This window comes from Crocodylus porosus, unplaced genomic scaffold, assembly GCF_001723895.1.
Source record: "Crocodylus porosus isolate Cpor-Errol unplaced genomic scaffold, CroPor_comp1, whole genome shotgun sequence".
Taxonomy (NCBI): domain Eukaryota; kingdom Metazoa; phylum Chordata; order Crocodylia; family Crocodylidae; genus Crocodylus; species Crocodylus porosus.
The window spans coordinates 17,469,328-17,488,602 of NW_017728925.1; the positions used below are offsets into that span (position 1 = coordinate 17,469,328).

At 43.9% G+C, this 19,275-nt stretch overlaps 1 protein-coding gene across 2 annotated transcripts in view; it reads left to right on the forward strand.

Moving 5' to 3' along the window:
* Nucleotides 1-20: 20 nt before the first annotated feature.
* RABGAP1 (RAB GTPase activating protein 1) overlaps nt 21-19,275 on the forward strand; it is a 91,284-nt gene continuing 72,029 nt past the window's right edge. The window contains exons 1-3 of one of the 2 annotated variants that reach the window (XM_019541000.1): nt 80-156; nt 9,258-9,459; nt 18,054-18,288. In XM_019541000.1, coding sequence (XP_019396545.1) covers nt 9,310-9,459; nt 18,054-18,288 — 385 coding nt within the window. In that variant the 5' untranslated portion in view covers nt 80-156; nt 9,258-9,309. Of the gene's footprint in view, nt 157-9,257; nt 9,460-18,053; nt 18,289-19,275 lie in introns of both variants that reach the window. The other variant, XM_019541001.1, reaches the window with a different exon arrangement.

A 19,275-nucleotide genomic window follows, 5' to 3' on the forward strand; every position in this document is an offset into this window, starting at 1 on the left:
GCCGCTGCCGCCGGCGCCACCGAGCGCGGCGCCCCGGAAGCGCATGGCGCTATGACCCGGAAGTCATCGCCGCCGCGCCCCCGGAAGCGGTTCTTCGGCCCGGGTCACGTGGCGGGGGCGGAGGCCCGGCCCCGGGAGGCAGCGGCGGCGTCTGGGGTAGGTGCGGGACGCGGGGGCGGGGGGGAGCCTTTCCTGTCAGCGCCGGCGGGAAGCAGCGTCTCGCTCGGCGTTTCTCCCCCCGGCCTATGGGAGCCGGTCGTCAGCGTCGCCTGTGGGGCAACGAGCCGCCCCCCGCCCGCCCGCCTGCCTACGGCGGGGAGTCGCGGGTGTGCCGTTCTCCTCCAAAGGAGCATCCGTTTTTAAAGTGTATCGGCCACCCGCCCGTCCCGCCTCACCGCCGGGCTCGGAAGAGAGGTGCGGTGTCTTTTACTAGGAACCCCCCCTCCCCCCCCCCCCCCAGATAATTATTTCGTGGCAAGCTTTTGGGCACGAACCCCCTTCCCCGGGTCGTGTCCGGTGTCTGGGTGGTAGCCGCACGTCCTAGAGGAAACCTTGGGACAGGTGATCTCTTTTATTAGACCAGCAAGACTTCTGTAAAACAGTGTCTTTAATGGCAAGCTTCTGGGTATCGGAGAAAAGATTGTAACAGTCCCCCCCCCACCTCCGGGTTCATATTTTGTAGGATTTTGTGGAGGAGTCGATAGATGGTAAGCTCGTCCGGGCAAGTGGCTTGTAGCTGGTGAGGGGTCTCAGCTCTCCTGTGAGGCTCTGTGATGATGCAGATTACTTTGAAATTTCAATTGCAAATGTAGGAGCAAGATCTCAGGTGGTCACAGTTGTTTCCTGCTTGGGAAATTATGAAGATTTCATTAAAAAAATCAGCTAAAATTAGATATCTTCCACGTGTCCAGGTGGTAGCTGCATGGGGCTAGAGATGTCTGGTGTCCTGGTGGTAGCTGTATTTGTCTAGAAGAAAAGGCAATCGGGGGTCTTGGGAGAGGTGATTATTAGACCAACAAGATTTTTGCAAAACAGTGTCTTTAATGGCAAGCTTTCAGGTACAAACACCCGTCTTCAGGCATTAGAGAAAAAACTGTAAAAGTTCTCTTGGGTTGAAATGACAGTTCATATTTCATAGGATTTCACAGAGGAGACAATAGGTGGGAAACCCTAATGCAGTGGTTCCCAACCCTTTTTTGCTGTGACCTGCTGCTGGGAGCGGAGCGTGGTAGCAGCAGCCCATCCTTTGTGGGCAGTGCTGCCAGCATTGCCCCCACAACCCTCATTTGGGACACAACCCAAGGTTGGGAACTGCTGGTCTAATAAAAGATACCGCTTCTACCACAAGCCATGGTTGCCCTTTTTCTCTAGACCAGTACAGCTACAACTTGGATACCTGATGTATAGTCTCACAACCTGCTTTTGGGCTGTGACCCATGGGTTAAGAAACGCTGCTCCAGCGCCTGCAGTGTCGGTCTGGGTGTGTGGGTAGAGGCTGTTCCCAGTGAACTTGTATCAGTGACATTCTCGTGATGGGCAAGTGGAGGCTATGTCAGCATTTCTTTTCAAATCTGCTGTTTCCAAGACTTTCTGCTTGTCTCCGGGGTAGGAGAAATAGCTTTGTGCAGGATCCTGGCATCAGGGCTTTGTCCTTGGAGCACATTAAAAAGAAAATCCTTTTGGTATCTGCTGTAGTGATGGTCCTGTTCAGGCCTAAGTTAGGATTCTATTAGCTTGAACTCTTGCTTGTTGTCTGATACCTGACTTGTTTCTAGTGGACAGTTTGGCTAACTCTGTGATCTTCGCTTCCCATCCATCTTGCTTCCTCGATAATCACAGGTGGACCCTTGAGGCAGCTTTGTTTTGAAATAAATTTGGATTTGGTTAGATTCGGTCCTTCCTCAGAGTCAGTGGGAAGCAATGCCATCCTCTAGCTCTTGTGCTCCTTTGGATAATGGTTTTAAAATGAACTAACATCTTAGCATCAGCCTTAGCTTTTGTTTGCATGCTCAGTATCGTACCCGCTTTCTGGCTCAGACCAATGCTTTCACGAGCATAGAAACTTTCTATCAGAGCCATGGGGAAGGGAAGAAGTTAACTGCTTTCTAAAGGTGTGGCTAGAAGAGAGCCCCATTATTAGATGTTTTTGCAGGTCTATGTTCTGTGGGGAAAATGGGCTGATAGTGACTTTTGGTCTGCTATATTTTGCATTTCAAAGTCTTGATAATGGACTGACTTCCTGAGTGTCAGGGAGAAGTTAGACCGTGAGCTACTTTTCAGTAGCTGACATTTTTGCTGCTTGGTTTCCTGTGTTAAGCTGCTCAGACCAACTCTAAAGCACCCACTGCAGTTGCCTTTAACTACTACATTGTTTTTAAATGTTACCTGTTTATTTTTAATGTTGCTTGTTTATTGAATCATATATGTTTGTGTGATCTCAGGGTGACAAAGTTTAGAAAATTATACAACCAGGAGATACAAAAGTCAGCAGCAGGGAAAGTTGTTGTGAAGCTGGAAAGTTTGTTTTTTTTCAGACTACTGTCAAACGGTCATAAGATTATCCCATCCCTGATGCATATTCTGCAGACACACTCATGTAGGGATGATCACGAAAAATAAGAATTGGTAGGATTGTGCATGTGTAAATCAATATTGAGGATTTCACTTAAGATTTTACACTTCTTGGTTCTTTGTCCTTTTTACTGTGCAACGTTATTTAATGTTGCATTTTTGTTTTGCGTTAGAGCTTCTGAGTTATTTCCTTAATCAGAAAAGAGGGCTATGGCATTATGTTACATGCGGAGCTCTTCCTCTCCTGCTCCAAGCTGCTTTTTAAACAATGAGTTCCTTTCTGCTTTACTTCATTTACATGCATTGTGTAATTGCTCTATCTTTTTTTCTTCCCTTCATTTTTACTAAAAAAAAATATGTTGGCAGTTTTTAAGAAACTGGCAGTGCAACAGTGTGGGGATGGGGAGGTGGAATCCATAAAGGAAAACAAACCTTAACATGTATCATTGGGGAAAGATATGGGTGGAGGATAATATTGTGTTGTTCCCTGTTCTCTGTGCCTTTTTAGTCTCTTCATCACCCCTTCCTCCCCCAGAGATATCCTAGATATTAAATTAAAGGAAATCTGTTAATGCTAATGTTAGCTTCATATGTTGGTGCTGCCTGTTCCTATCCTGTGCAACCGCCCCCTTAATTCTCTGTTCATGATGCTATGTTTGCTTCCTGATGGTCTTTAACAGTCAGGATCATAGCAGAGACTTACTCATTTTCTTCTTTTGCTCTGGCATTATCTATGTATGGCTATTGGATGTTCTGAATTCAGAAAAGCAAGGGCCTGGAAGTGAGGAAGAGCCAGCTTTCTGTATCTGTTTCTCTAGTGGGTTGGTTCAGTCATTGAAGATCTGGCATGCTGTCATCTTAGAGTGGCATTTCAAGCTCCAGTGACTTGAGAATACATTACTGTACTTGCAAGTAATTGGAGGTTAAAGTGGAAGATCTTGTTTTATTGCTTCAATTAAATGCTTTTACATCAACCTTAGGCACAGTCACAAGAAAAACTATGTTCACAAATGCCAGTTCAGGGTGTAGCTATTCACGGGCACTGAAAAAAGAAGGAAATAAATGTTGTATGAGGGCATTGCAATAATATTGGACTCTAATAGGTGTGTTTTCTATTTGCTTTGAGATTGTGTAGTTCTCTCCCACTAATCTAGTTTTTGTTGGCACAGTAGTATAGAGGGAGGGGGAAGGTCCGGTATGACTGCTGCGTAATGACTAAAAAGCAGAAGTAGAAAGTTTTCAAATGCTTGTTTTGAGCCTTGATTTTGCACATCGTTTGCAGTGTGGTGTGATGCAAAGGGTGAAGAAAAGTTACATTTTTCAAAATAAAATTTGCGACATCCAGATCGTCAAGGTGGAGTCCATCGGGGAGGTGTCCAAGGTCAGCCAAGGACACTGCTCCTTTTGTTGACCAGGCTGAAAGGTTTTTTTTCCTGTTGCCTTTCTGTTTTGAATTTTGGAAGCAGGTGTAGCCAGCAAAGGAGAAGCAGTCAATGAAGGATCCTTCAATAAGTTGTGTTTTCCAGACAGTCTGCCTCCTAATGTGGAATTCCTCACCCAGATACTCAGATTTTTGGGGTGCATGTTCCAGTATCTCAGGAGTTTTCTGTTCCATTTTCTAAAACTTCCTTTTTTGTTGTTGAAATTTAATCTCAGAGCAGTGCTACTTATGGTTTGACTTGAAGGTTGGAGTGTGAGAGCTCTGAGTTGTGATGAGAAGCATAAAGCTTTAATTTGTGTCTGGTTGGGGGCTTTCTGTTCCAGATCTTTCATCCAGAAGAATAGAAACCTTAAGGTTTTTAGGTTGCCAAACCTCTTGGCTTTGGAGCATTGTCACTACAGCAGCTTTTCCTTGCTTTCTGATTCTGGGAGATTCCTGGTACCAGCAACTTCTTCTGTAAATCATGGGGACAAATTTAGACTGGCATCCCTTTCAATAAGCTCATAGACTTTCTGTTGTTACTCTGCAATCATGAGTCGTCTGGTTATGGTAAAATGCCTGCAAGGTCCTCTGCAGGAAACTTGGCCTAAATGAATGCTTGGAGGCAGTGAAGAAGGCACAAGAATGACAAAGTGGAAATTTACATGTATTGACACATGATGTTGTTTCAGCAGAACAGACCAGAGGGTGGGGAGGGAGTACATCCTGGCAATTACTCTACCATTGTGTCTTTCTCATCATGCCATTTACAAGACTCTCATACTAGTTCATACCTGATTAAATCTTTGAGGAAATTCTTTGATCCAAAAATCTAGTAACTTTTATGAGATTTTATGAGAGGACCTGGGATGTTTGCACCTCTGGTTTATTTGTGAGAGGTCAACAGCATGTTGTTGATGTTCTGCAGGAAAGACTCGAGCTGGCTCTGATTTTATCACCCCTGTGCACAGTCATGCTCTCAAGCTCTTGTTCCCCCTTGATGTCAACTTGTGGAGTAAGACATTGCTCAACGTAAGAATGGCAAAATAAAACTCTTGGTGTTCTCTTGCTGTTGCAATTTGTTTTTATTGCTACACTTCTGTACAGGGTATGTTGAGACCAATCCTATGCATTCCCGGATTATTGTGTGCCTGAGGTCTTTCTACATCACACACAAATAAGGAATTGAAAATGTGTGAAACTGTACCATGTTTTATCTTTTAAAACCAAATGTAATGCTGTTGAAAAGTGTCAGATTGACAAGCTTTGGAAATAGTTGAAATGCAACACTTCAAGCCAGACGCACTATACCAAAATAAATTGCTCCTTGTCTAGATGATCTTAACAGCTGCTAATAATCAAATCCTCATACTGTCTTACAGTATTGCAGATAGGTATGTACACTTTGAATGAAGGCATTAATGCTTTCATTTGTGTTTTGGTGTAAGGGAGTTTAGTTGAACTGCAAATCTTTTTGGTGATGCAGTTAAGTGCTGAAAGTCAGAGCTGGTAACAAAGCTTCTTGTGTAGTTGGCTTTAGTTAATTTAAGTGAGCAACAAATACCATAAGTGGTGCATTCATGAATGCTGAACTTCAGAACTAGCAGCAGGTTTTTTAATGTAACTTTATAATAAAATGTTTAAAAATATTTTTAAAGTAAAACCATAGTAATTAAACTAGGAAAAATGAAACTACCTCCTGCCTGTAAGCAGAGAGAGGTAGTTAGCCATGTTAGTCTGAAGTCAGGCAGGGTCGGGATACACCTTTATACGCCAACTGAATTGGAGGATCTCTGATTCACTTAGTCTGTAAGCTCCATCTCTACACTGTCTCCTGCCCATAAGACATTCCTGACTAATACCAGACCTATGACACAGCACGTGAAACTTTGAGAAGTGCCTCATTTTCACTGAGTGTCTGGGACTCTTAAAGATGCACTTAAGCTCCATAATAATCTGGGTGCTTGTGAATATGTTGCTCAATAACAAGGGAGAGAGTGTGTTCATCTTTATGGATGTGTTGCCTAGCTTGTACCAACATAACAGATTCTCCTGTTAAAGTGAGACTTCTGCTCCCTTCATCCCCATCACTCCTTGTTTGTTAGTCAAAGTCTCTTGCTGTGTCTTGCAGCTGGCTTTTCTGTGTGGTTAGGCTGTTTCCTGCTGCACCTAAAGCTTTTAGGGCAAGGTGACCTGCAGCTGTGATCTATATTAAAGATGCTGTTTGCTTTGACCACAAATCTGGGTACAGGGACTGAGATCAAGGTGGAAAAACTATAAATTGGGATTTGTGGTCTCTGGGGCACTCTTCAGTGATGAGGGTGTCAGCAGGCTCCTTATGTAGATCAGTGGTTCTCAACTTTTTTAGATTCAAGGCACCCCACATTGGACTCAAGGTCCCCCTCCATAATTTTTGTGAAATGAGCAGCTTCCCATTTCAAAAATGAATTTATTTATTACAGTGCTTACCAGTGGGGTGGGGAACTCGGGCAAAGAAGAACCTGAGCCTGCACTTATCTGCTCGTCTCCTCATTCTTCAGGGCTCCCTTTGAAAGATCTGGTGGCACCCCTGGGTGGGCTAGCACCCTGGTTGAGAATCATTCAGGTACATAAACTGCATTCCTTGGGCCTTTGACAAGTGGTAGGGGAGCCCCACATCTGGGCTGAAGAGAATTTCAGAGAGTTTTTCTCTTTTAAAGTACTTGTTTGAGCAGCAGAAAGATTCTACTCATGGGTTGGGTCAGGGTAGAAATGACAGAGCTTTTGTGTTGGTCAGAAGAGAGGAAGTTTGTGAGTAAGGCTTTCGTGGCCATTCCCAGAAGCAATGCACTTGGGGTAGAAAGCGTCAGCCTGATAGTCTGCATCTTGACAGGGGAAAGTGGAGAAAGACTGGCTTGGGAAGGTGTGAAGAGAGAAAAAGTCTTATCCCAAATTCATTCTAGGATATTGAGACTGGAGGAGACCTCCTCTCAGGCCATGAAGTCCAGCCCCTCTGTTGCAGGAAGCTGCAAACCATAATCCCTTTTGCAGCTGCTCATCTCTCCCTTTGACAGCCGTCCTTGAGTTGTTCCTGGGTTCCCTCAGTTCAGGTTTAGGTACAGGGAAAGGAATCCCTATTGGCTACTTTTAGCCATTGGGCAGTAGGAGATCATGTGGGGAGTAAGACATTGTAATCTAGTTTAAGAGTCCCCTCTTGCTCCCTCAAACCCTTCTCCCTTGCCCCCAACTAAGTCTGTGTGAGAATAAGCAAGGCCTTTTCCATGTCCTCCAGATAACTGGTCTTGATTTAATCTCATCCTGAGCACAGGTTAAAGGAAAAAGAGGAGGGGGGATTCATTCCCCTGACAAACTGGCATGGATGCTTCCATGTTCAGTATTTTAAGATAAGGCTAGACAAAGCCTTGCCTGGGGTGATCTAGACAGGGATGGTCCTGCTTTGAGCAGGGGTTTGGACTAGATGTGACCTTCCAACCCTCATTTTCTATGATTTCCTGGTGTGTTGTTGGTTTTTTTGCCTGAATATGAGGAGTAGAACAATAATGTAAGGGCTTCTCTTCTTCCAGAGGAGATGCACGTGATGTTCTGTCCCGTGGTGACTTGTGAGCTAGGTTTGCATCCAGGCATGTTTGGGTTTTTTTGGACAAATATCAGTCTGGTAATAACTTGGTGCCTGTAGAGAACCTTTCATGAGAAAGGAAGAGTAGTTTGCTGTCCATGTGCAGAGAAGTAGCTGACAATACATCTCTAGAACTTAGAGCTGCAAATGCTTGTGAGGAGACTATGTTATACCACTTAGAAATGTTCCCAGCACTGAATAAGTGAATCGGGTTTAGATGACAATTCCTGGTCCCCAGGCATGCAGCAAATCCTTCTGCCATTGACATGTGGGGTTTCTTTTGCCTTAGTGCCCTAATTTTTGTTAGTAAGAGGAAGAAGGTGCCTTGATGAAGGTGTAAGCAGGAGTAAGAAGGGATGTTCTTGGTTCTGTTGGAGGATTGCTAGCCAAAAGTATTGGGTGCCTTTATACCCTTGATATATCCAGTGGTGTACATTGAAAAACATAGTTATGCCAGGAAGCTTAATTGTTTGGCTGCTGTTTTGGCAGTCAAATAGGGTCAGTTCCCTGCAGGATGGAGGGCCCAATTCAGAATGAAAAACCACTTTGGTTCAGTTATGCCTTGCATGTAGTGAGGGAGCAGTCTTTTGTGGGAAGTGTGGAATTGGGACCCACTGTAGGAGTCAGCTGGCCGTTTGTGCCACAGCACTGTATTTTGAGCAGCGGTCTCTAAGAACTTTTGACGTGGAAGTTCATGGTGCGTAGCTGAACTCAACCTTTTGTTCCTCTCTTCTTGGTGCATCTTGGTGCCAGCTCTGAGTCTGGCTTTTTAATTACTTCTGCTGGCTCCAGCCTGCTGTGCCTGATCCAGCCTACGCTGTTCTTCCTGCTTTATGGAAGTTTGATTCAGTGTGGAGTCTTACAGTGCAGAAGTTTCAGTGAGATTGGTAGCAAAATGCACAGCTCAAGGTTGTATGTGGCTGTAATTACAGCACATCAAATCAGGTTTAAAATGTGTAGCTCTGGGGGGGGGTGGGGACCTTTGTGAATGGGACTCAATAACTGGTGTGCTCTGGCATCTTAATAACATAAAAATCAAGCAATATTTTCATGGATGCAGATTAAGGAAAGCCAGGTAATTTCAGAGGATACCTGGGTGTGTAGTAGAAAATATCCTTGCCCGTAAGATGAGGTATACCTTTGTCATCAGGCATAGAACATACTTCAAGGCCCTGGTCTGTGCTACAGAGGGATCTGTGCCTGGGGGTTGTCTTACATTTTTGTTGTGCATTTTAGGCAGAAACTTAGCTGAGTTTCTTCAAATGTTGGACTTCGAAATAGTTTGGGGGCCTGGTGAAGGTTCTCTGCACTGCAGATTGCAAGTGTTTGAACCAGGTCTCCAAACATGAATCAGTTTGTAGCGTAGATGGATCTTGATTGGGAAAAATTGTTGTGAAATGCTTCAAAAAGATATGTTAATAACTTCCTGCACGTGATATTTAGAAACCACAGTAGCACTTTCCAAGTGGGGAGTTTCACAACAAATTCAAAGCAAGACTGTGAACGCACCCCATCTTAAGAATGGTGGTTGAGTTATGCAGTCAGAAGTCTTGATTTTTTTGCTTAACGGTCAGCAGGTTTCTGAAAAGAGACATTCCAGCTTGTAGCACAAATTTCTATATAAGTATTTTTATGATTTTTGTTTTTCAGGAGTTTATAAAATATTTAATCTCATTCATGAGTCGAACTTCCTTTTTAAGTCATGGATGACAAGGCCTCTGTTGGAAAAATCAGTGTGTCTTCAGACTCGGTATCCACTCTTAACAGTGAAGATTTTGTCTTGGTTTCCAGGCAAGGAGATGAAACGCCATCTACAAATAATGGTAGTGATGATGAAAAAACAGGACTGAAGGTAAGAACCTGTAACCTGAGTTTGTTCTCTATTTCTTCTAAATCAAACTAACAATGGAAGAGCTTAAAGATTGAGTTCCTTGTTATGGAAACCTTGAAAGATGAGAGAATTGATTCAAGAATCAGTTTTGCTTGCTGGCAGATTTTTGGGTTATTTTTGCTGATCATAGGCAATACTTAGGCTGTAGAAAAGGGCTGTCTTTACCACTATCTGCCTTTTCATTTTTCTGACTGCCACTGAAGCTGACATCTTGCATTTATGATCAAACACTGGTGGTATGTGGCTGTTCTTAGTTGGTAGAGGGTTTTGGTTAGGCATGAAATATGATTGTCAGACATCTGGAATTCTGACTTAGTTGCAGCTCTCTGGGTAGAATACCCTTTTTGCAATGAAAATGTCTTTAGTTGATCCATTGATTCTTATATGTATTAAAAGATTTCCCCCATGTGAAAGGTTTTTCTAAAGACATTTGAAGTGGGGCTAAAATCAGCATATTGGACAAGTAGCATGGACTTTAGAGTACAGCCCTTGGAGTAGTTTTTGTGAACATATGGAGACGGACACCATCTTTTCTCTTGGGTCTCTCTCAAAGACACCACATGCCAAGGGGATTTTTGAAAATCACTTCTTTTCCTTGAGTTTATATACTAAAGTGTTCAAGCACCAGGGAAATCTTTCAGTCCTGTTTGTTTTTCAATAGTCTTTGAACAAGGGAGCAAAAATGTGAAGGTCATTCTCAGTTCTGCCTTTCACGTGTACTTGCATTTTCATGCGTTTTTATGTGGCATATCTTTCCTCAGGTTGGCCCATGCTGGAACGGTCTGTGTGGGAACTGGGAAAAAATAATTCACCTTTCTAAGAGCCTTTGAGAACATGTCAGATCTCTGCCATCAGAAGGATGTGTCCCACTGGGCACGCTGGGGAATGCCTGGGGAACTATGTGGTCTTTGGTACTGGCAGATGGGAAGTAGAACAAAAGCTTCACTGCAGATTTCCTGATGTCTTTGCTCACCTCTCTGCTTGCCCCACTGCTCTGTTTGGCTTTCTTGTATTCCTTAGTGATCTTTGTATGCCTGCTGCTGTAATAGAGGCACTCCTCACGAGACCAGGTGACTTGATTGAACAGACGTGGTGGAAGAACAGTTTTTCTTAGTGATCCAGTTTTTTGGTTCTTTTTGTATGATGAAATATTAGAGGTCAAGAGTTGTTTTGCAACTGCAGGAGTTTGAAATATACCATATCTTTCAAAAGTTGAGTCTGCAGAATATCTACAAGTGAGTAGTCCTTCAGTGATCAGCATGGTTCTCACCAGAACTGGAAGAGGGATTGCTTGTTTCCTCGTGTTTGCATTGTATAATCCATTCCCAGGATTTTGGAACACTCTGCTGAGGGATTCTTTCTTTAGAGAACGGAAGTATTGGAGAGCTTCCTAAATCATCAAGAATCTGAGTTCCCAGAAGAGAGGGACATGGCTAGTGTCCATTCCCCTCGGCTAGTGCCAAAGGTTTGGAAAAGTGAAGTGGCTTACTCTGCAGTGCATATCACTCCTCAGTTGAGATGTCTGGACTCTTAATGCAGCTTTAATGATTACCCAGCTGTGAATGTTCTCAGATATTCATAGTTTCAGGGATGCACCTGTATATATTTAGTCTAGCAATATTTTGGTTTGTAACCTAAAAGAAAATGGGAGTGACCTGCAAGGCAAGTACAGTCACCTCTTAAAAGGCCACATGCATCTGATGGATTAATAATTGCAGTTGCCTTCAACTGACTCCCAAAACTTACTGAATTTTATTCAGTTCTGTTTACTTCAAAGTGGAATCTAAACCAGGAAATGCTTCTGAAATCTTTTGTGCATGTGTTCTGTATCCCACTAGAGAACCAGGAATGCTGCCATTGCTTTGGAGCTGGCTTTTTTCATTCTAGGTCAACAACATTTATCAAACAAAATGACACTGTTTCCTGATTTGGAACTGAGCATTGTAGGATCTGGTTTTGCTGGTTGTGAAGAATAAGCTTCAGCATGAATCTGTTTCCGAGGTTGTGCATAATCCTTGAACAAAGTGAATCACCTTGAGCCTTTCCTTTTGCATTCAGTTGTTTGAGAGCATGTTCTGTTGTTTTTTATCACTGTAATCTGAATAATTAATGGAAACATGATACCCAATCTAAAGTCTTTCCTGCAGGAATTTCTCCTGTTAACCTCCTCTCATCGGGTCTAGAGAAAGAAAGGGAAGACGAGACTAGAAAACAGCTCCAGCATTTTTTGACTCCATAAACCACAGTTTCCTATGCAAGACCCAAGTCCACTGGTTTAGTTGGAAGCTAAATTCAAGAGCTGGTTATGCAAAGTGAGCTAATGTCAACCTCAGCAAATCAAAGTGTGTGACCGTGGACCGTGGAAAACTACTTCTTGAAACACAGTCTCTGCATTGGATCAAGGTTGCATGTTTAACATGGAAGTCGGAATGCTTTGGGGGGATAAAGAATTAGATGCACAAGTATAATTTAATTTCTTTGTATTTGCTTAAAGACCCACTGCTATCGGATGGCCACAAAGGAAGTGGAGACTCCTATTAGAGCAACAACAAAACCAATTCCAAAACTGAGTTTGAAGAGGGGACACTTACCAGAATTGTTGTTCACATCTCTAACTCTGGGACAACAATTTGTTCACTCTATGTGCTTCATAAGGATGTTGCTGAATGTGGACAATGTTGTTGAATTTGGTGAACTGTGAAAGATGCACACTGAGCTGGAGAGTTAGAAAATGTTCTTGTCCAAGAAAGTGGACGCTCCTGTTCCTCTTTTTTTGTGAAATGCATCCAGACGAAGACACTCTTGAATAGAGTCCTGGGCCATATTGCTGTTGTGTAGTCAGTCATAAGTCTTTAAGTTTTTTGGTTAAAGTCTTGGTTTCTGTGTATGCTGATATGCACAGTTCCTGCACTTTAAAGGGTTACTTTCCCTGCTTAATTGTTAGATATGGTGGTCTACTTCTACTACTTCATCCTGTATTTGGTCTGCTTTTGTCAACTGGCAGGCAGAGTGAATTGAATTTTCAAATACCTTGTTCTTAGTGCACTCTGTAGAACAGATGTCTTGTAATAAGTGTATTGAAATCCCAACGAGCATAGAAGGCCAGCACTGTTCATGCATGTATATAATCGAAGGAAAAGGATAAATTGTATGCCTAAAATGGCCCTGTGTAGTTAACGGCAAACAAGCAGCAAAGTCGGTGGCTGGGCTGGTGCTGTTTTAAAAAACCTTTTGGAGTTATGCTGGGCTCAAAACTGATGGAACGCTGGTTTGAAGGAATAAGCTTTATTCTCTGTTCTGAACAAACCTAGACTGAAACATTTACCAGACTCTGAAGATATAGTTGGCTTTTTTCCCCTTTGCCACAATTTCTATTGGGATGCTGCTGCTGCCTCTCATGGGATGCTTTGGTGCGGCACCCGTGAGCTACAGTAATGTTCCATCTTACAACAACCTTTGCTGTCCTTAGATTGTGACCTATTAGCTAATTTAACACCCTGCAAGGAAGGTCTTCTAGGAATCCAGGCAAGAAAGAAAGAAAATGTCTCAACTCCCGAACAGTTTTGTGTGTGTGTGTATTTGGGGCCCTCAAAAGAAGTGAACTTGCCCTAAGTGCAAATTTCAAGTGTACGGATATTTATTGTTGCATTTTTGGAATAAGGACCATTGGTCTCTGGGCTTTTGCTTTTATCAATTCCTGAAATACAGATTTTTTGTAGGAGCTTTTTCAAAGCAGAAGCGGTTCTTTTTGGGTTCCTTTAGGGTGTTGATGGTTTTGGCCTTACCATGTCCTGTTAGAGGCACCTTTGGTTTTGCTGGACCAGTTAAATGAGTCTAATCTGGAATCTGAAATCATGTTCAGTCACCCAATAGCACCCTCACCGGAGCACCCCAAGGGATGGCAAGATTGAACGGTCACAAACTCCTCCGCAACCAGTTCAGGCTGGACATAAGGAAGAACTTCTTTACTGTCCGAGCTCCCAACGTTTGGAATAGACTGCCGCTGGAGGTGGTGGAAGCACCCGCTTTGAACGCCTTCAAGGCACATTTGGATGTTTGTCTTCCTGGGATCCTCTGATCCCTGCTGACTTCCTGCCCCTGGGGCAGGGGGCTGGACTCGATGATCCTCCAGGGTCCCTTCCAGCCTAAATGTCTGTGAAATAGTTTTGCTCATTGCTATGTGAAGGTGAACTCAAGCACTTCATCTAGATCCAGGCAGCATTTCAGAGGTTCTACAGGTGACATTGAGTTTTTAATGCAAAACTCAGTCTTTTCCTGTATGCCTCTGCCCTTTCGCAGGATAAAAGGCCTGGACATGTTTTAAATGTGCTCCAGTGACGAGTTGCTTTTAAGTTGATTCTGCATTCCCAGGTTTTGTTAACAGCAATATTCAAATAAGCAATTGGTAGTGAAACCTTTGCCCTTTGGATCCTGCGTACATGTGCACTGTTGTTTTTTCAGGTGGCTCCTATTCAGCTCATAGAAACTGTAAACTTCATATCCTTTGAATGACTTGTGTCTTTGTAGATTTTGCAAGTGCAGGGTGACTTGGTTTGAAATATTTGAACAAGGCTTAAAAAAATATTTATCTTGGTTTTTACTTTCTTAAAACTGCACCTTCGGCATTGTCTGTAATTCTTTTCTAACAGTAATCCCACCTGCTCTGTTGTTTAACTTGGTCCACACCAAGTCTTGAGGTGGGTCTGTCTCCATGGAGCAGATGCACACAGCTAGAATGTGCATCTAGCTTTTTAAATAGACCTGACAGTGCTTGAGTCCCTGTTGTCAGTCAATAATGTTAGCGTTGGCATCTGCTAGTGGCTTGAGTCACTGTTTCACCTGACTGGAGCTTGGCTGCTAACTTCATGGAGTCGGAACATGTAGCAGAGGCTGTGGGCGAACATTGAGTGACGAGGTGCTAATGGGGGTTGTGGAGATGTTGCAGTGGACAAGCTAGAATTTGCTACAAAGATTGTGCCTTCATGCATTAAAACTCTCTGTGGATTTATCTGTTTTCATTGATCATGCATCACCATTCATCCCTTCTGAAGAGTGCCTAATTTGACATGGAAAATGAGCTTGATTCTTAATGAGAAGCTGAGCTGTTGCATTCCAAAGCCTCAAGCTCACGTTAGGGATCTTATCCATCTCATCATAAACACTTGAGTTTTACTTTCTTTTACCATGGAGGAAAAAATGAGCAAATTTGAATGTTCTTAGCCAGCCATGGCTTACTGAGTTTTCCAAGACAACGCTTTGCTTTGGGGTGGTGTCTCTTCTGTTAGTGGCAAATCAGCCAAGGTAAAATGTTGGGGGGAATCCCTGAAACTGCTTCCTATGTTAGCATGCAGTACCAAAGCATCGGCAACTCATGGAGACCTTATCTGGTTTGTAGTCTGCAATGATGACCACTAGATTTCTCTCCTGCTCCTTCCCCTCTTTTTGTGCTTGGTGATGGCTTATTACTGGTATTATTTTATAACTGATGTTTCATTCCTTATGTGCCAGCTTCTAAGAGAGCTTCTCACTTCCTAGGTCATTGGATTGGATTAGGACCAGGTCACTATTGACTGAAATGCGTTACTGGGGGAAGGGTATTTTGCAGCTTTTATGTACCGAGCAAGTCTGCGTTCTGTTACTAGTGGATGGGTATGTGAGTGAGAAGCCACCATCGTTGCCATTTGGATAGATCCCTTTGGCAGGCTGAATATTGGGCTCAAGGATTGATTTAGTTGCTGGAGCTACCTTCTCCAGCTTGGGAGTGGGGCAGAGTCATAAGAGATGTGGAAAAACTTGGCTTGCCACAACATGTGTTGCAGCAGTTACATGGACAGACAACTTCACTAACCTATGGGAATGACCCCTTTCACCTCTGCTCATAATATGTTCATTTTCCTTCCTTCCTAGTTAGTGCTTCCACATGGCAAACTGTTAGAAAATCAAGGTTGTTACGTTACCCCTGCACGTTCTGCTGTATACAGTTGGGGGTTTATGCATAGTCATAATAGTGTGCATATGCCTTATGGGGTATGTGAGTGAAAGAGGGGGAAGTGTTTTGAGGGGGGCATAAGTTAAGCTTGGGATGGGAAGGAGATGAGCCGTAAGACCTGCAGCTGGTAATTGTGATACGACAGGATTACTGCTCAACAGAAACAACTTCTCAGTAAAGTAAAGGAGCCAGTAGTGATCAGACTTTTTCAGGCTTGGAGCCGTACAACAAAGGTGTTTCAGAAAGTTACGGCAGTTCTGAAATAAATCCATTGTGCACGACGAGTGGGAAATTGCACAGCAGTGAGGATGCTGATGGCAGCCTTGTCAAATGCACCCATCATTTCCAACTACGTAGAGAAGTGATGTCTTTCAGTATATCATCATTGCACACAAAATGGCTTGATTTTGAAATTGCCATTACTTCCTGGAACACCTTCGCCCATTACTTTTGAGGGCACTCGTGTGGCTGCTGCTGTGAGTTTCCTCCATTCGCAATGTTTTCTTAGTCCAGGCCACTTCCTACTTCTCACCTCTCTGTCATGACGTGTGAAGGTGTCCTATTTTAACATGTGTAAGTGACTTCAGGTTGATTATGATTCAGTTTCAATCTGTGAACCTAGGCTGTCATTTCATATGTTTATGGGGCGGCTTAATCTTCCACCAAGTCCATGGACATGTGAATAGCTTAATAGGGGCAAGTCAGATGGTCCTAAGAAAGCTGCAGATGCCTGAAACAGTCTTTAAAAGCAGCGTAGCCTTGACCACAGCATGGCAGAATTACTCCTTCATGAATCGGACAATTTCCTCATGTTTTCAAGTGTGCAGCCTGCCCACTTGTATGCAGCTGCCAGGGTCTGATTTGCTCTAGGCTCCTGTCATGAACTACGCTTTTCCCTTGGTGTGACCGTAGCCCATGGTGCATTGGTTACAGCGCGCTTCACGTTATTTACTTAGGACATAAGCAGTGATCTGTGCAGACTTCTCTCTGCTCTGTGTCCTCTTCTTTCTCCTTTCCCTGCTTCTGTTCTCACTATCTCATTTCCAAGAGGGAAGCAAGAGAGAGCAGAAGCAAATTCCAGATTCCGTCTCATGGCTAGGATTTAAAAAAGGAAAACGGGATAGGGGCTTGTAAAATGTGGTAGACTGCTTATGGCCTGGTACGGCTGCACAGCCAACATCCTGTTAACTTGCATGCATTGTTGCAAATGGATAAGCTTACCAGAAGTGGGAGGGATGTGGAAATAAGTGACAGATCACAGGAGGTGGGAATCATAACAGCCAGTAATGGAAGAGCTGCAGTTCTTAGTTGAGTCCTCGTGGCTGCCACTGGGTAAAATACGTTCAAGGGACATTATCTTTGTTCTCCTGTATCTGTAAGGCATCTTACCCACCCGTGCACTGTGGCGGTGGGTACTGGGTATTTTTCTAGTCAGCATCTAGCAGGCTTCTGCTATATGAAGTTTCTTGTTTCAGAAGCACAAATGATACTAGACACCAGTACTGCAGTCTCATGCTTTGCGTTGCAGGTGTGTTCTGATCCTATGCTCCCCAGCCTGGTAGTCCTGCCTGGTAGCGAGAGCCCTTCCAGTCAGAGAGCCTGTCCCAAAGACTCCTAAATGTTGTGGAAGGGGCAGGTGCAGAAGAAGGGAAATTGCACCTTTTACTCAGGGGCAGAGTTGGGAGGCTATGTAGCATCCTTTCCCTGCTTCCTAGGAATCGAACCCAGTGCCCTGCATGTCAAGTGAGAATGCCAGGGGTCAGACTGTAGTGGGGCAAAGAGGGCTCGCCCTCAGCTGAAAGAGAAGAGGTGCTCTTCCATCTACCAGACTTCTCCTCAGCTCCTGTTATGAACACTTGCCTTTCCACTCTGTTTGTCTGAATCATTGCAGGAGATGAAGCACTGGCACTGTCCTTTCCTCAAGTAGGGGTCTGATATTCTACCACTTAAGCTGGTGAGAGTATTGCTGCTGAGTTCAGTGGATGCAGGCTCAGGCCCTAAGTGAGTGGTTGCAAGAAATGCAGCAGAAATATGGGCATTTAAAACTTTCCTTAAACATCTTTTCTGGAGACCCAGGTACCGACCCATCCCTGACCCTGCTCTTTTTGGTTCTCTTCCCATATCATCTGTTTCACCAGTAGAGAGGGGTTTTGCTGGTATAGGAGTTACGCTGAGTGTGTGCCTGTTTGGCAGCCCTGATGCTACTGTGAGTTTCATAATAGAGCTTTGTAGTGCTGACCTGTATAAATACTCCCACTTAGAGCTAGTTTACATGCTTATGTGATAACTTTCTCATTCCTTTTTCCCAGAGCTGGATTGTTCCTGCACTGAGAGACCTTTGCAAAGTTTTATCAAAATACTAAACAAACTAACTTAGTTTCCAAATCATTTGTCTTTCATTCAAGTTAAATTGTAGTTGGTAATAGGTATGGATTTCTGGTAGCTATTTTTGATTGACAGAAGAGATCTTTGTAGCATGCTGGTATCTGTATGTCCTTGTACATGAGGGTTTTTATCTTTAACTGAAAAATCTTTTTCCTTCTTGACTCCATTTTGTGACTGTCAGATTGTAGGTAATGGAAGTGAACAGCAGCTTCAGAAGGAACTTGAAGATGTGCTGATGGATCCACCCATGGAAGACCAGCCAAGTGAGCGGGAACATGGGGAAGACAGTCGGGGTGATGGAGAAGGAGAAGAGCCTGTCATTCTTGAGGCTTCGGCATCCTCTACCATTAACCCAGTGTCCATGGCAGGACCCCAGAAACCCGAGATGAGCCTGCCAGTGAAGCCAGCACAGGAAGGTTAGAAGAAATACCCACCAGCATCCATCTCTCTCCCTCCTGCCCAAGTACATGTGTGTGTTGCATAGTGCATGTTGCATTTTTCATTTCATCTGTGCATACAGCAGGACAGTACCAACAATATAGTTGCATGCACTACTTGGGAAGTAAGTTAGCAGTTCCAAACTGTTTGCTCTAATGCAAATGAGCGTGGCTAATATTTTTAAATTGCTCTGGCTTTTTTCACTTGGAAGGATATCAGGAAGTGTATTGCTCTCCTATAGACACCTGTGAATGCAGCTGCATCTGGGTTGAAGACTGCATGCAGTTGCAGTGAAGGAGTGAGAGACAAGGAAACTTGGTCCAAAGATGATGAAGCAAATCCCCTGTTTTTTGGGGTTTTTTGTTTTTTTTTAAAGAAAGTCATGGGAGCTTTAATATCCATGCCAAGCAGATGGGTTAAAATTTTCAAAAACATACAAGTTGTGTTTCCCTAGTTTCATAGTTTCTAGGGTCGGAAGGCACCTGAGCAGATCATTGAGTCCGACCCCCTGCCATGGCAGCAAAGAGTACTGGGGTCAAATGACCCCAGCATGGTGATTGTCTAGCCTCGTCTTAAAGACCCCAGGGTAGGAGCCAGCACCACTTTTTTTGGAAGTTGGTTCCAGATCCTAGCCGCCCTGACTGTGAAGTAGCACCTCTTGATATCTAGCTTAAATCTACCCTCTGCCAGCTTGTGACCGTTATTCCTGATCACTCCTGGTAGTGCATGAGGGAACAGGGACTTCCCCAATGCCTGCTGATCCCCTCTGACTAATTTGTAACAGGCCACTAGATCCCCCTCAACCTTCTCTTGTGGAGGCTGAACAGGTTCAGGTCCCGGCGCCTCGCCTCGCCTCATAGGGCCTGCCCTGCTGCTCCCTGATCATGCAAGTGGCCTCCTTTGGACCCTCTCCATGTTGTCCACATCCCTCTTGAAGTGTGGGGCCCAGAACTGGACACAATACT